This window comes from Symphodus melops, assembly GCF_947650265.1.
Source record: "Symphodus melops genome assembly, chromosome: 12".
Lineage (NCBI taxonomy): Eukaryota > Metazoa > Chordata > Actinopteri > Labriformes > Labridae > Symphodus > Symphodus melops.
The window spans coordinates 8,204,285-8,220,367 of NC_136702.1; the positions used below are offsets into that span (position 1 = coordinate 8,204,285).

General features: G+C 39.8%; 2 protein-coding genes and 1 long non-coding RNA gene across 3 annotated transcripts in view; 1 reads left to right on the forward strand and 2 right to left on the reverse strand.

Annotated features, from left to right (window-relative positions):
- On the reverse strand, positions 1 to 8,446 carry LOC306832297 (leucine-rich repeat-containing protein 58-like). Its single transcript, XM_079356862.1, has 4 exons — positions 6,733 to 8,446; positions 3,096 to 3,224; positions 2,390 to 2,667; positions 1 to 1,885 (listed from the first exon to the last, which is right to left on the reverse strand). The coding sequence occupies exons 1-4, from the start codon at positions 7,188 to 7,190 to the stop codon at positions 1,692 to 1,694; spliced, it is 1,059 nt and encodes a 352-aa protein (XP_079212988.1). The 5' UTR covers positions 7,191 to 8,446; the 3' UTR covers positions 1 to 1,691.
- On the forward strand, positions 6,954 to 15,880 carry LOC306832299. The gene is made up of 2 exons (XR_013780208.1): positions 6,954 to 7,044; positions 15,697 to 15,880. It is a non-coding gene; the product is annotated as an uncharacterized lncRNA (long non-coding RNA).
- The window catches only part of LOC306832298 (follistatin-related protein 1-like), a 22,087-nt gene continuing 14,663 nt past the window's right edge, over positions 8,660 to 16,083 (reverse strand). The window contains exons 6-11 of the mRNA XM_079356863.1: positions 15,690 to 15,820; positions 13,071 to 13,189; positions 12,565 to 12,677; positions 11,789 to 11,899; positions 11,506 to 11,600; positions 8,660 to 10,140 (exon numbers count right to left, since the gene is read on the reverse strand). Of these exons, the coding sequence (XP_079212989.1) occupies positions 10,099 to 10,140; positions 11,506 to 11,600; positions 11,789 to 11,899; positions 12,565 to 12,677; positions 13,071 to 13,189; positions 15,690 to 15,820 (611 nt within the window). The 3' untranslated portion in view covers positions 8,660 to 10,098. The remainder of the gene's footprint in view (positions 10,141 to 11,505; positions 11,601 to 11,788; positions 11,900 to 12,564; positions 12,678 to 13,070; positions 13,190 to 15,689; positions 15,821 to 16,083) is intronic.

A 16,083-nucleotide genomic window follows, 5' to 3' on the forward strand; every position in this document is an offset into this window, starting at 1 on the left:
TTCAAAGATATTATAGTCAGACTCTTTATTGTAATTTTAAACTGTACAGTTAACATCAGAGTATAATTAAATAAAATTAATATATCTTGTTACATTTTTCTGTCTAAGTGCCATCTATTCTGCAAGTCATTAGAATATGAAGCATGTTTATTACTTTAAATATCTTTATAAAAGCAGCTTATCTTGTTTGTTTTTTACCATTATCTGAAGAGTACAAAGTCACTCGAACAAGGCTTTATCATTCATTGTGTTATTCTTCTCACATTATAGGGTGGGTTTATCACATTTAGAGATTATCCACCTCACTATGTTAGAGGTCACCATTAGTAAGGCAAACGTTATTATAAAGATGTAAATGTAACATAGAGCATTCTTTTTTTTTTACATATAACATTAGTAGAAAATTAAGTGGATTTATCATTCCTCAATGAAGACAAACTATCCAGGAGGCTGTAAAATCCCTCCTGCTTTTCAAATAAGCAAAGAGACAGAGCAGCCATGTGACAGAAGACACATCAAGTTTTCTGTTCTGGGGGCTCAATTCACACATCTAAATTATTCTGCACAGAGAAAATCAACAGCCCTTACCATGAACACGAAGACTACCTCTGTGGCCATGTGGCCACCAATTATGAGTAAAGTCCATCCTCTCCATCTTTTGTCTGCTCCACTTTTAAGGAAATGTGTGCTCAAACAGGCCATTTGGAGATTTTTCCTTCATGACATCACAAAGGTCAGTAACCCCTCCCACAGCTAGGCGTTTGTTCTGGCCTCTTAGTCTGCCTCCTCACCTTAAGCATCAGGCTATGGTGCTAAAAAGCCAGAGCTACCCAAGTTGTTCTTGAGGCTTGGTCAGACAAAGCTCATTTGCATTTAAAGCTACAGACAGAAAAAGGCTGATCTGAGCAGGCCTGGACTAGAGAGGTTTTAGGTATGATTAAAATAATAATAAAAAAAAAGGAACAGAGTGAATTTTGAGCCAGACACTTTAGAGACAGTTTTTTGGGAGCTCCGAGACTGTGAAGATGTGACCTTTAAAAATACTGTAGTGTAAATCTTGTGTCATGTTGTAGCTTTTGCAGACAAAAAATCCATCATTTCTTATCAGTTTGTATTGCAGCTTTGATACTAAGAAAAATATTATTATAATAGTCTGTGTGACATCAGCAGTTGGATAAAAAACGTTTTTTTTTTCCTCTATCATATGTCCCAGAAAATGCACAATTATGTTCTGCAGCTACTAAGAAGCACCTTTTTTTTTTTTTGAAAGATAACATTTTCTGCCCTGAAATGGAAAAGAATCAAGCGGCTCCGTCAGTCTTAACTGAGTTTAACTGTCCTGAATCACTCGACTGAGAAACCTGCACATAGAGGCCACAAATAAAGACCGTTGATTTGCATATCCACATGAAAAAAATAACATTTTAACTTCATGTCCGTAGATTGAGTTTTGATGATAGACTGAACATACTCCTTATAAAATGTGCTAATAATGGAGTAGTAAGAACAGCTGTCTCACATTTTGTACATTGGATACTGCCACTTAGGATGTCTGTAAAACAGTCAAAGCGTTTGTACGATTGATTGTGTTTTTTCATGAAAAGGTAACTCAGCCAAGTTCATCTTTGTATAAATGTTACTTAGTGTCCAACTGACGAGGCTAGAATGGCCACTGGCTCCTCTGCGTGACATTATCCCAAAAGAACCCTCTGCAGGCGGTAAGCTGGCACACTGCTCTCGTCCTCCGAATCGGCATCGCTCTGCGGGTTTGAGCTGCAGGGAGAGGTGCATTCTGGGGAGCACAGGTAGTGCATGAGGGGCAGCCGGTACTTCCCACAGAAGTCCACAAATTTGATATGGCGCACGCAGGAATCAAAGTAGACGCCTGGAGATAGAGAAGTGAAACAGGAGAAAGAAAGCCAATGTGAGAGTTTAGTTCAAGTACCGTTACAGCGTGATGATGTATTTATCACCACAACAATAATCAGACATTCAAATCAACACATGGGCACAGCTCTAATTAAAGCAGGAAAGGGAAAAAAAAAATACAAAAGACATGTCTGACTTTCTCCCTCGGGAACCCAAGACTCTCTTGTTTGCCATCTTTTGCTTCTGTTTGCCAAAAAGTTTTAAATTTGACTTTAGTCCTAACTGTTAAACATGTACAGTACAACACTGACCAGGGGATGGATATGGCTAATCCAATATTAAGGAGCCAAAACCCCAAAAGGTCAAAATGCCATGAGTTATCACCTTCTGGGAAAAAATGACAGTACTGAATGTTTAAATAAAGATTGTGAAATGTTGTAGGATAAAACCAGCATAAGATATAAAATAAAAAATTTTAAAAAAAAGTTGTGTGCATGTTAAACACTAACACTTTTATTACCTGCACACTTAGGGTTTGGACACTTGCTAGCCAGGTCCAGGTAGTGCAGCAGGTTTGAAGGCAGGTCGCGGGGGTAGTAAGGGATATTGCGACTCTTTATGGTGCGTCCTGACAGCTCCAGCAATGACGGAGGGTCGTAGGTCATCTCTTTGACAAAGCGCACCACGAGTGGGTTGCCACGGAGACTGAGCTCTTGCAGATGTACCAGACTGAGAATCTCCCTCGGCAGGTAAGTTAGCAGGTTGTTATGGAGGCTTAAAGATCTCAGCGAGTGGAGCCTGGAATGAGACAGAGAGTTATTTTGATGTGTTGTCTTCTACAAAAGATCACCATGGGAATAAGGGATTATAAGATCCAGGCAGGGGAATTGCACACTTCTAGCCTTAAGGGCTTGAGTCTACAGACAGCGCTTAATGTGCTCTAAGTCACAACTTCCGTTTCAGAACGCTTCTCACCAGTGGTCGTTGTTACTAAGTTACAAATGTTAACTTGTGCTTCCATCAGTATTGTCCGTAAGGGTGTTTTAAATAGCACAGTGTGATTAGTATTTGCTTTAACTCAATGAACTTTCCATAAGAAAACAATGTAGAGGAGTCATGAAACCTGGAAATTGTACTCCCGAAAAGAAGAGTCAGACTAGTGTCTTCTCCGCCATTGCCGTTGACGAAGTTGATGTTGTAAGTAGGGAAGTGAAAATTGCTGTTACCTGGTAAGTTGCGGAGGTACACTTTGGATGCGATTGTCACACAGGACCAGGTAGGTGAGGTAGGGCAGGTTAGCCACTTCTGGGGGAATAGCTGTGATGAGGTTTCCACCCAGATACAGCAGCTCCAGACTGAAAAAAAAAAAGGAAAGAAAATCTTTTTTTTTTGTTTAAATTATACACCGATAATGTAACAAAGTAAAGGAAAGCAACAAAAACAAATATTTACAAAATATTTAAAGTTGGGTTTTTCTAGACATTCTAACTAAAGATCTCCAAAATCGAAAGACTTCATGTCCCGTAGTTGTTGTTTTTTTTACTATTTTTGTCATGCATGTACCTTTTCAAAGTACTGTCAAATATGATAAATCCCTGTTATATTTGAAGTGAAAAAATGTTATAAAAAAAAAAAAGGTACAATTATTTGGCCTACAAAGTGAAGTCACCTGACATCATGAAAACATGATTCCACAAGAGGGAGCTAAAGACGTATGGTTTCACGTTCAGGCGTGAAGTTCATGGCCGGTGTTTCTGAGTCTAAATTTGTATGTGTGACCTGCTTACAAATCAAGTAGAAAAAAGAAAAGGCACCAGAAACTGTCTCATGCACAGTCCAGCCACAGACAAAGTGTCAGTGTGTGAAGATAAAACATGGTATTCATTTAGATCAATTTTCTAAAAGATTTACTTCATGTGCACAAACCACAATAACCACTGTCCCAAAGTTTAATAGACAACAAAATGGATACCAACACTTTGCTGTATGAAGACAACAAAGGACCTTGGTAGGGTAATGGATGTATGGACTAGAGAGAGCGGGTAATTGGGAGTAAAACAGAGAGACGAGGAGAGAGCAATGGATGGCTGGTCAGCAGAGTAAGCTGTCAGGCCATCTGCCTGCTGGAACTGATGACACAGCGACTGAGAGACAGGAAGCCATTATACTGTCCTTGGTGGCTGAGCACTGAGCAAGCCCCCTCTGTGAAAGGAACTGAGACATTCGGGGTCTGCTAGCTGCCCTCGCTGACACAATGACACAGATCACCCAACAGGGAGACAACCGTTAGTTATGACCTGTATCAGCTACAGTAAAAAAAAAAAAAAAACACTCAAAATGTTCAAGAGTTGGCAACATTTCAGCCTTTTTACTGGACTGTCCTATGAAAAATATGCGAGGTTGAGTTTCATCTTGACACCTGTAAAATATACAGATTCTACACAGTTATAAAAGCTTCTGTAAAGTTTAGATTGTTTCTTTTATTGTTTTCTGATTAAATAGCACAAAGGGAAAACTCAAGAAGTACAAAAGTCCAATCAGAATAGAAAAGACTCCATATGTGTCCATTTGAATAAAAACCTCAAGAGAATTTAAAAATGTTATAGCCCTGAGGAGGTTATAGCCCTCGCCCCAGCAGCTGTGGGTTCAAATCAGAACTGGACCCACTGCTGCACATCAAAGCCCACGTCTCTCACATCCCAGCATTCCCTCTCTCTCTCTTCCGCGGTCCTATCCAAGAAAGCATCACTTGATCATTTGTCAGTCCCTTTTGGCAAGAAAACAAATCTTAAGGCTATTTGAATTTATTTTCTATAACGTGAACTGAAGGAGAAAATACTTTACAGGAAACTCAAATCTGTCACTGAGTAGATTATATTAATAATTGAAATGTCCTGTATGAATCTTTAAAAAAAAAAAAAAATACTTGCTGTTAAAGGCAGGGGCAGGTTATAAAAAACTTGGGCACAGCAGTTCAGTTCCAGTAAGTGGAAAAAAACAAACAAGCTACGTAGGGAGTCAACATAAAAAAAATTAGGTCTGGCAACGTGTCATGATAAGCACATTGCCCAATGTATTCCTCTCCCGTGCATCTGATGAAAGGAGTCATCGTGACATTTAACTCATAAAATGATAAGAATGTTCTCCTGGCTGTCCTCCTTTTTGGTCACTTACAGACATAAATATTTGGAAGTTTAAAGCTGACTGCTGTCCAATTCACATCATCATTAAATGGTTATAATAAAACATTTGTTGTCTGTTTACTTACTGTAAAATTCTTTCATAACAAAAATTTGTTTATATACAAAGACTATTATATGTTTTCTGTTGCAACATTATAGCACTGCCTTATAATTTATGTGCTGTACTGTTTTATCACTTTGAATAAACCTTAAGTTTAAATCCTAAATGTAGGTCAGCTTTATTTAAAAACATTACAGTAGATTAATCTGTATCTTTTATTAACTGTTCTAACCCGGAAAACATTCCAGGGAAGTCATTTCAACAGCTCCAGTCTGTAATTATCCCACACACAGCATGAAGCAGGTTGTTTACAGGCTAAACTGACTGGAAATGAGCATGACTAAAAACAGTCAACATAGTGGTAAAGTGGTAAATACAATTAAACCTCAGAAGAAAACGAAAGCAGAGAGAGAACTACTTAGCACATCTGAATAGCATTATAAGATTTACAATAGTTTTCTAATTCTTTACGATCTCCAGGCTGGATAGGTAGGTCAACTCTGACTCACGAGACAACAGATCAAAATACAACTGATAAAAGGGCAATATTCCCAAATGGAGCACATGTGAAATACAGATCAAAAGGGATAAGAGCTGAGTTCTTCAAATGCAAGCAAAGACAGGAGAAGCCATTTCAATTGCCACAAAGCCTTTAAACTAATTTCTGAAAGTAAAAATTAAAAATGGCTATACTGGCTGACATAGTTGAGGAATTAATGATTGATTTTGGTTATTGATTATAAAAGGCATTTTGTACGTCATTATGTACAATTTGTCATTGACATACTTGTTGTGATACTGCTATCAAGCTGTTCATTATATCCTCAATCCTTTTTTTTAACCTGTGATCACAGAGCCACAAAATCAAAAACCATGTCTCCAAAGTGCTTAAGTTGTCAATGAAACCCAAATATACAATTTAAGTTTATATAGACATAAATAATAGCAAATACTCAAAAAATGTGAATGAGCTGATGTCTAATTTTGCTCTAAAATGGGGAAAAAGAGCTCTCAAGTTATTAAATGGTTTTGTAAGAGCAAATGATGATCCATATCCATTTATCTAACTTTTCTCTATTTTTAAAGCAGGAAGCAGTAGTAATGACGGTAATAAAAAGCCACAATTTCACGAGCTTTATTATTAATTTATGAGAATTTACGTGAGCGTGTTTATTATTATTATTATTACTTTAATGTGTGTTTTACACAAAAGTCTATCGTACAAGTTTCAGTCCAGTCAACGGGTTAAAATCATGTCATAAAACAACCGGTAACCATGGCAACGGTACCTTGAAATCCATGTCATGTACCAGTTAACTAACATCACCCCCACAGCAGGCTAAACGGACTATACCAAGGTAAAAAGCAACTAACTTTCTTACAAACTAGTTCAATATACTTTGAGGGGGCTTAAACGAAAACAGTTTGTCTTCGTCATGTCGCGATATCAATATTGTCGTTTTAAGAGTCAGCTAACTTTAGCTAAAAGGAGAGTAAAGTTTCACATACCGCTAACTGACGTTGGCTCAGAAAGCTAGCTGGACTTATTACGCTACTACTGAACTTTTTACTATCATGTAGAGCGAGGTAAGCGAGTTACTGTTTGCGCTCATAACCTACCTGGTTAGATTTTCTATCTCTGCAGGTATACTTTTCAGTCTGTTACCGCCGACTGAAAGCGACTGCAGACGCAGCAGTTTCATACACTGCAGAGGGATCTCCTCAAAGCGGTTCCCACTAAAGTTCAACACTTCAAGCTGCAGAGAGCCGAAGTCTTTCGGCAGCGAGAACTCGTCCAGGCGGTTGTTCTTGGCTATCAGTATCTTCAGGCTGGTCAGCTGCGTTATGCCCTCACAGATGGTCGACAGTCCGTTGTTGCTGATGTCCAAAAACTCCAGGTTGTAGAAAAGGCTAAAGGACGAGGGCAGCGAGGTGAGCCGGTTGTAGTTCAGGTAAAGCTGTTTAGTGTCTCTTTTCCTCTCGTCACTGAGTGTGTCCACGTTAAAAGAGTCCAGGCTCAAACGAGAAAAGTCGAGCACGTTGTCTCCTGCTGCCGCTGCCCCTTCGTTAGTCTCCATTTTAGCAATTATATGTTGGATTTAAACTCTGGAAAAAGTCCTCGCTGAAGTTGTGCTGTAGGCTGAACGCCCCCGTAGACCACAGCGAGTTAACTCCAGGACTGTACGTCTGGGTTTGACCTGGAGAACTGAAAGCTTTCTACACTCCCTTCCGAAACAGCTAACCATATCTCTGATGAAAATCTAGGCCACTAATTGAGAGCTGGCAGCTGGTTATCGTAGCTAAATGTGACGAGAGTGGGTTCAATGTATCTGTACTACAAAGCAGTTCTTTTTTTCAGAGGAACATTTTCAACCAAGTCCAGAGATTGGTTTATTGCTCCCTAAAAGCTCCGCCCATGTAAGCGTTGATTGGTTACTTTTCTTTTCAATCATTTCACACAAGAACGAGAGATTTGTTTGGAGCTTTTTATTTGCACGAGATATTAACATTATATCTTTAGACTGAGTTGTTGCATTGCTATGTGTAGAAGTGGTGTAAGTAGCATCAACGACACACAATCAGTCGGGTTTCCATCATGTCATATGTCCAGTCCGGCCACTGCTATTATGCAACACCCTTCTTTTGTTACATTATGCAATGCTCTGCTGACTAAACCGTGCATAGAATGAGAAATAGGAACGGGGTAATTGGGTTCACATTCATATCACTTTATGAGGAACTCGAGCATGTTCCAAATGTGGGATATGCGATTTACCAAAGTCTTTATGATCAGTCGTTAAGGCCAAGGTTCAAACTAAAGTTAAAACAAAGATTTTAGAATTAAACACTACAGGTTTTCTGAATAAGGTGCAGTCAAAGAATCAGACTTCAACTGATTGAACAACTTAACAGAATAAGGAAATAGTTTGTGCCTCCTGAATCATCAAGCCTGTATATGCAATATGGCAATGGCCTTCACACCAACATTGCTTTAATAGAATAATAATTTAAAAAAAGAGTATTACCGGTAAGTGTGTTATCACAATTGAGGGAATTTAACACATGAAACTGGGATGCATAAAAGAGCATCCAAAATACTTTGGGTTACAAAATGATAAACTACTACAAATCAACTACAGATATGTTGTATTAAAGATGGCACATGAGTTATTCATTAGCTTGACCAATAGTCCTTTAGTTTCTGGTCAATGGCAGAAAACAAGCTGCAATTGTCAACCAGAGTTTGGGAGTATCCTGCAGACTTTGATAACCTGATCTGGGCAACCAAAAGTTACGACGTGCATAGCAAATATGTAAAAAAAAAAGGGGGCTCAGAGCCTTCAAAGTGTAAGTATGGTAAATATTTCAATAAAATCCTATAGGCTCCCAGCCAAAGGAGAAAATCCCACCGGAATCCGGCACTTGATGTAATATTTTCTATCCCCGGCAAGTTTCAAAGTCGGACGGGAATTAAATCTTCTTTCACTTACAATATTTGAAGCTGATATTTCGTAGATAAAAGACACGTGCACAAAACAAAGCAATGTGGTGGTTTATGGGCTTTATTGGCATACACATGTATTCCTTACAGTCTCTGCACATTTAGTGGAATATAAAGATTTAGCCTGAACCTGGTAATGCAACTTTCACACAGACATGTATCAGGGATGGAGTCACAAAGCACTGGTTTACTGCTAAACTTCAGCAAAGCACACTCATTCTTGCTCTGGCACTCGGGCATTATAGCATTGGTGCAGGCAAAGGTAGAGACACACGGTTTGCAGGTCTAAGGCACTAATTTGTATTGTCAAACCTCCCAATTCAGGAACAGGCTTTTATCAAATAAACACATTTAACAAACCCAACTACTCTTTGCATCAATACCACACACACACACACACACACACACATACAAACAAACGCGTTCACACTCGCATGCACACGATTTAAATGCACCCAGTTATTGATGCGTCTAAGCTACTATAGCTGACAGTGAGGCTAGTCCTTCTGTTAGAATGATTTTGAAAGCACAGGTATAGTGTTGTTGCTGGGTCCAGAGTAATGTTTTACCTGGAGAATTAAGTACAACATTCAAACACTTCAATAAGACTTTGGTTTCAGTTTTCACCATGCTATATTCAGATCAGGTCTCTCCTAGGTGCAGCAGTGCGGCTCTGCACTGAAACATGGACCACTATGTCTCCGTCTGAGAAAATGTCAGACACCGACAGAGAAATGTTCAAAAGCACCACAGAGACTTGCCTGAGCATAACATGTGAACAAGATGAGTTGCAACTCAAGCCAATAACGTACTGTACATAGAAGCAAACATTTCTTAAAGCAAAATGAATACTCCAAAAAAAAAAAAAAATCAGGCTTATGATACATTTAAAAAAAGAAAGCAAGCGAGAAGGCAGAGAAGTGCAGTAATCAAGTAGTGGCCTACTGTGGCAGTTCTGAACGGCAGCAAAACAAACTCTGTAGTAGCCTTACTCTCTCATCTAAGCGTCCTTAACCAACCTGTTGACTGTGAAACCGATGAGCGTGTGGACACGCTGCTCCAGGTGTCAAGTAGTTCTCCTACAGCCACCTTATTTTATACAGTTGTTTTCTCCACTCTCCTTACCAAACAACCCTCTCAAATAATGACTTTCTAATCCCCCAAAACAACAGCAAAATGCCTTTTTTTTTTATAATAACTGTAAAAATATTGTAGTAAAAATAGCCCCAAGGCTAGTGTAGAGGCGCAGTAATACAATCAAATATGACAGTACTGAACACGAGCGAATCCTATAATACTCTTCGATTGCTCCTGAATCTAACAAACAACAACACAAACACAAAAACATAATAAAAAAAACGTGTAATAATTAACATAGCAGAGAAACACGTCAACGTCTGTTTAAAAACAACACATGACCGCAAGTTAAATCAAGTATGGAGAAAGGGTGATGATGTGCATCCTCTCCTTCATTGCATCCTTGTTTAGGCCTCCTTTGTGCTGCTCTTCATCTTCTCAACGGTTTCCTGTATTTAACAAACATAATAGACCAAAAAAAAAGGATTTAGGATTTAACAGATCTGTTCAACAACAATGAAAGTACAAAGTTGTCCAGGCATCTCATCTGTCAGCTTTTAATTTTCGTCGCAACATGCTTGAAAGTAAACTCATCACTTGAAGCCTTTATCTATGGGAGCCAAATGTTTTCAGTGAATTCAGCATACATCTGGTCACACCACACTTGTTCCCACAGAGCCACATGTGTTTACACTGGCGTTATGAGCCACTATTCTGGGGTACGATGTGCAAGATCATGCTGACTCAGCGATGACCTCATGCCAGAGCCCTACTCCTATCTTAAGCCTTGTTCTCTCATATACTAATATAAGTTAGCATGACATTCTGGTTAAGGCAAAATGACCCAAGACTTCCTCTCATTATCTCTGTTATTGTGTAATATTCTCCGATAAAGGATCATGTTACCTTTTTTCACCTGTAATAGGAAAATAAATCAACTTGATGCAACAGATCCAGAGGTCTAATTGAAGTCGATTTCTCTTCCTTAAAACCTGTCTGCTACCCCTCGTAGCAAATCAACTGCCAGCTGTGTGCTTTTACACATTTTCAGACTCGAATCCTCAGCCCGACCTTTTGCTGACTCGAGTGACATCACAGTAGGCTTGTTATTATTTTTTTTTTTTTTACTGTTTTTTAATCAATCTCTGCTCAGATCTCTTTGGAGTCACACAAATGCTTGATGCAGAAAGATCCAAGACCCGGCAATAAACTTTGAAAGTAAAATGAATTTCATTTTCAGCAACATACAGTAGGCTACACTGCTTGATATTCACTCTGAGGAATAACTACAGATAAAACCAGATCACCCTGATTCATCACAACGTTTTATTGATCTCATTTAGAACACATTTCTACATTTCGCAGCATCTGATTTATTATTTCACTTTTCCGGCCAGTGCGCAGAAAGCTGCCGATGCCCTGGGTCACTGAGCTATGATTGGTCGGTACACGCCTCAAAATGTACACCTAGCTTTTCCTCTGTGGATTGTTTTGTGCTGGCTGAGCAGTTTGATTTGAAATGCTCTTTGTCCACAAACGAAAAGCCACATCCTGGAGGAATCTCAAAGCAGACGCTCACTTCAAGGCTCATGCCAACTATATTTCATGGACCTTATAACCCAGTGGGATCATATGAGCAATGGGTAGTAATGGGGCCCTGATATACACTTCAGAATTTCTGACAACAGCCAGACAACTTGTAGTGCACAATACATAAATGATACCATAAACCTCCTATTCTTATTAACTTTGATGTATGAGTCATAACATTTTTCGTTCACTGCTTTTTCTCCCTTTAGATTGCTAACACAGACCTGGTGCTTGTTGAGCTCAGCCACTCTGAGGTTCCACTCCTCCTCAGTCATGTCTGCCCCAGCATCTACTGCCTCATCCACAGCTGCTGTTTTGTCTGCAAAGATTAAGGAAGCATCCAAAATGTTTGACTTGGATTAATATAACAAAAGTGTAAGGTCTAGACACATTTTCTTTTGAGTTGTGATTAGGCGCTATATGGAGGATGATTGATCGTTTGAGTTGCCCAAAATGTTTAAAATAACATTAAATCCCATAAAATACAGTTTGTGTATGATAACTCACCAGTGCAGGTCATAGCAGTGCAGACCCAGTTGCCACAAGCACAAACACAGCGGTTACACTCAACCTGGGTCTCTGCTCCATCCTCATATGTCTCATCTTCCAAGGCACACTCTGGGGAATGACACATAATTTAGACAAAACTAAAGAAAATGCTGCAGATAACTAAAATGAACTGCAAAGCACTGCAATCTATTACCATGAAGAAATTTAAATTGGTCAGCTTTTCAAAATGCTATATATACTTCATTCACGAGGTCAGTTTTCAACTCAATCGTCTTTGGCAAAGTTGAAGTTGTCAAGTGAGCAAATCTGCCCAACAACACTGTGTGGAACGAAAACACGTCTCAGAATAAGAAATAAAGTGAAATGAAATTCAAGACGTTTGACAAACATTTAAGATGTTTCTCTTTGCCTCAGAAGATTGATGACAAAACTCTGACCTCGCTAATGTGCTCATGTGTAAACACAATGAGTCAGCTGAATGTTTGTGTGTCCTTGAGTGTTGTGCAGCTGTGGAGTTCAGGGCTCTCTGCTGAAAGTTATTTTCCACTCTGTTTTCAGTGAACTTTATCCTAAATATTTCAACATGTGTTGAGCGTTCAGGCTGAAGTGACACCACAAAACTCTGACTGTGTCTCAAACTATACGGGAAACACTTTTAGTCACTTTTCCATGTTTTCTGGGTACCTAACTTTATTCAAAGCATCAATCATAAAGTCTTTGTGCATGTGTATCTTTGTCACGTTATGTTGAATTAACTATCTCTGCAAGCTCACTCTTCTCTGGTGGATTGAAGCCAGGCTTCAGGCAGTTGAGGAACTCATCAAAGCTCAGCTTCCAGTCAGCGTTCTCATCAGAGAGTTCGATGAGGGCATCAACACACAGGCTCCTGGTGGACACAAATAAACATGTAAACAAGTCCTCTAGTGGCTGCTCAGTGGAGTTACAATCCAACTCCAGAGAAAGATTAACACATTGAAGAAATGATAATTGGTTCAGAATGTTTTATGTGTGTTTATGCCAGAGACGGCTCCCATAGGCGGCCTTCAGTAATGTTTGCAGTGGCGAGATAGGGTTCATTGAATGTACTGCGTATCTGAAAATAGCCTGGCAGCACACAGATATGTATCTGTGCTTGCAAGTGTTGCCACAGAAGAAAATGTTCCCAGAGCTTAGGGAGCAAAAAAGAATGCAAACTGAAGGCTTTTTCCCCCCCCCTCTACCCTCAATCCTGCCCTCATATGCACTCCTGCAAAGCCCACAGACAAACAAACACACTGACCTGAGCAGCTTGTTGCTCTCCTGGTCTGCGTACGACTGCATCTCCACCACAGAGTCGTTCTGCTGGATGAACTTGAGCAGCTCTGAGGAGTCCAGCTGAGAGTCACCGTTATCGTAAGACTGAAAAAAAGAACATAAGGAGGGCACAGTTAACAGTGAATTATAAACACGGCGCAATTATCATTGGGAGCTACCTGACAAAAACATCCGATTTGAAAGGTAACAATATACACTCAACAAAAATATAAACGCAACACTTTTGTTTTTGCTCCCATTTGTCATGAGATGGACTCAAAGATCTAAAATTCATTCCAGATACACAATATTACCATTTCTCTCAAACATTGTTCATAAATCTGTCTAAATGTGTGATAGTGAGCACTTTTGCTTTGCTGAGACAATCCATCCCACCTCACAGGTGTGCCACATCAAGATGCTCATCAGACACCATGATTAGTGCACAGGTGTACCTTATACTGCCCACAATAAAAGGCCACTCTGAAATGTGCAGTTTTGTCTCACAGCAAAATGCCACAGATGGCGCAAGCATTGAGGGAGCGTGCAATTGGCATGCTGACAGCAGGAATGTCAACCAGATCTGTTGCTCGGGCATTGAATGTTCATTTCTCCACCATAAGCCGTCTCCAAAGGCGTTTCAGAGAATATGGCAGTACATCCAACCGGCCTCACAACCGCAGACCACGTGTAACCACACCAGCCCAGGACCTCCACATCCAGCAGGTTCACCTCCAAGATCGTCTGAGACCAGCTACTCAGACAGCTGCTGAAACAATTGGTTTGCATAACCAAAGAATTTCTGCACAAACTGTCAGAAACCGTCTCAGGGAAGCTCAACTGCATGCTCGTCGTCCTCATCGGGGTCTTAACCTGACTCCAGATCGTCGCCGTAACAGACTTGAGTGGGCAAATGCTCACATTCGATGGCGTCTGGCACGTTGGAGAGGTGTTCTCTTCACGGATGAATCTCGGTTTACATTGTTCAGGGCAGATGGCAGACAGCGTGTGTGGCGTCGTGTGGGTGAGCGCTTTGCTGATGTCAATGTTGTGGATCGAGTGGCCCATGGTGGTGGTGGGGTTATGGTATGGGCAGGCATCTGTTATGGACGAAGAACACAGGTGCATTTTATTGATGGCATTTTGAATGCACAGAGATACCGTGATGAGATCCTGAGGCCCATTGTTGTGCCATACATCCATGAACATCACCTCATGTTTCAGCAAGATAATGCACGGCCCCATGTTGCAAGGATCTGTACACAATTCTTGGAAGCTGAAAATGTCCCAGTTCTTGCATGGCCAGCATACTCACCGGACATGTCACCCATTGAGCATGTTTGGGATGTGCTTGACCGGCGTATACGACAGCGCGTACCAGTTCCCACTAATATCCAGCAACTTCGCACAGCCATTGAAGAGGAGTGGACCAACATTCCACAGGCCACAATTGACAATCTGATAAACTCTATGCGAAGAAGATGTGTTGCACTGCATGAGGCAAATGGTGGTCACACCAGATACTGACTGGTTCTGAGTCCCCAGACCCTCAATAAAGCAAAAACTGCACATTTCAGGGTGGCCTTTTATTGTGGACAGTCTAAGGTACACCTATGCACTAATCATGGTGTCTGATGAGCATCTTGATGTGGCACACCTGTGAGGTGGGATGGATTGTCTCAGCAAAGCAAAAGTGCTCACTATCACACATTTAGACAGATTTATGAACAATGTTTGAGAGAAATGGTAATATTGTGTATCTGGAATGAATTTTAGATCTTTGAGTCCATCTCATGACAAATGGGAGCAAAAACAAAAGTGTTGCGTTTATATTTTTGTTGAGTATATTTTCTGAACTTGTATAATATTCATGTTTAGATTAAAATCTTGCCGTTGGTATTTCAACAAACAGGTATCTATTACTTTGATTTGAACAGTTTTCAATTTGCACAAAACAGCATTTAAAGAGTAAGACCTACTAAAATCACATATTCTTTTTGTTAATAAAGAAATTTAACTAAACTATAGTAGAAATGGGTAGAAAAGCATGAACATTCTACTCATGGTGAGTTTTGTTTTGGTCAACATCTTATTGTGAATACATTATCATTGCTCCTCTTTATTTAATACCAAAGCTGTTTGTTTTATTGATGGATAGAGCAAAAGACCATTCACATAATTAAAGACATTTAATGAGACCTGAATAAATGTGTTTGTGCAAGAAATGTAGCTGCTTAAGAGTCAGCCCTTTAAATGTGCAGAATATGATGAGAAAGACCAGACACATATATCCTGCGTTTTAAAACAACTGTTCAAAAAACCACTTTGTCTTCTGCTATAATCTCATTCATGTCAGCGTGGCAGGGGTCCTCCTCTGCAGAGACCCTCATTAAACTGAATTACAGCCATCAACTGACGCCTTTAAAAAGTCTGTCACATGAATAATGAGACACAATCTGAGCTGTCTTTAAGCACCAGAATGGTCAGAGGAGGCCCACATGAATGAATGAACAGGGGTGTTCTGAATCAAGAATAGTAAAGGAACATTTCTACATATTTTTAGAGACCACTGTCCATTCTTTCTTTCTTTTTTCTGTCTTCCCACCTTGAAGTATTTGAGCAGGATGTCAGAGAAGTTGGATCCCTTGACAAACCAGCCGTCCGGGACGACCTCAGTCTGCAGCCACTGGATCACACGACCCCTCAGCTCGTTGCGATCAGCAGCATAGCAAACAACTGCAGGGACCAGAACATTTCCATCAGTCATCTTTTTTTTTAAATAAACAGTACACCTGATGATATCTTTCATCTTTCGTGTTCAAAAGTTAATTATCTCCTTTTGACTAGGCTGAAGATAATGGCAAAGTAATAAAAGCAGAGCAGACAGAACCTTGATCCATTTTTAAATCTTGATCTGAATACCAAAACAACATTTTCAAGATTTTTTTTTTTTTAATCTCACTTGTGTTTTTGAACAAACAAGTCCTTAAAATCCAAAT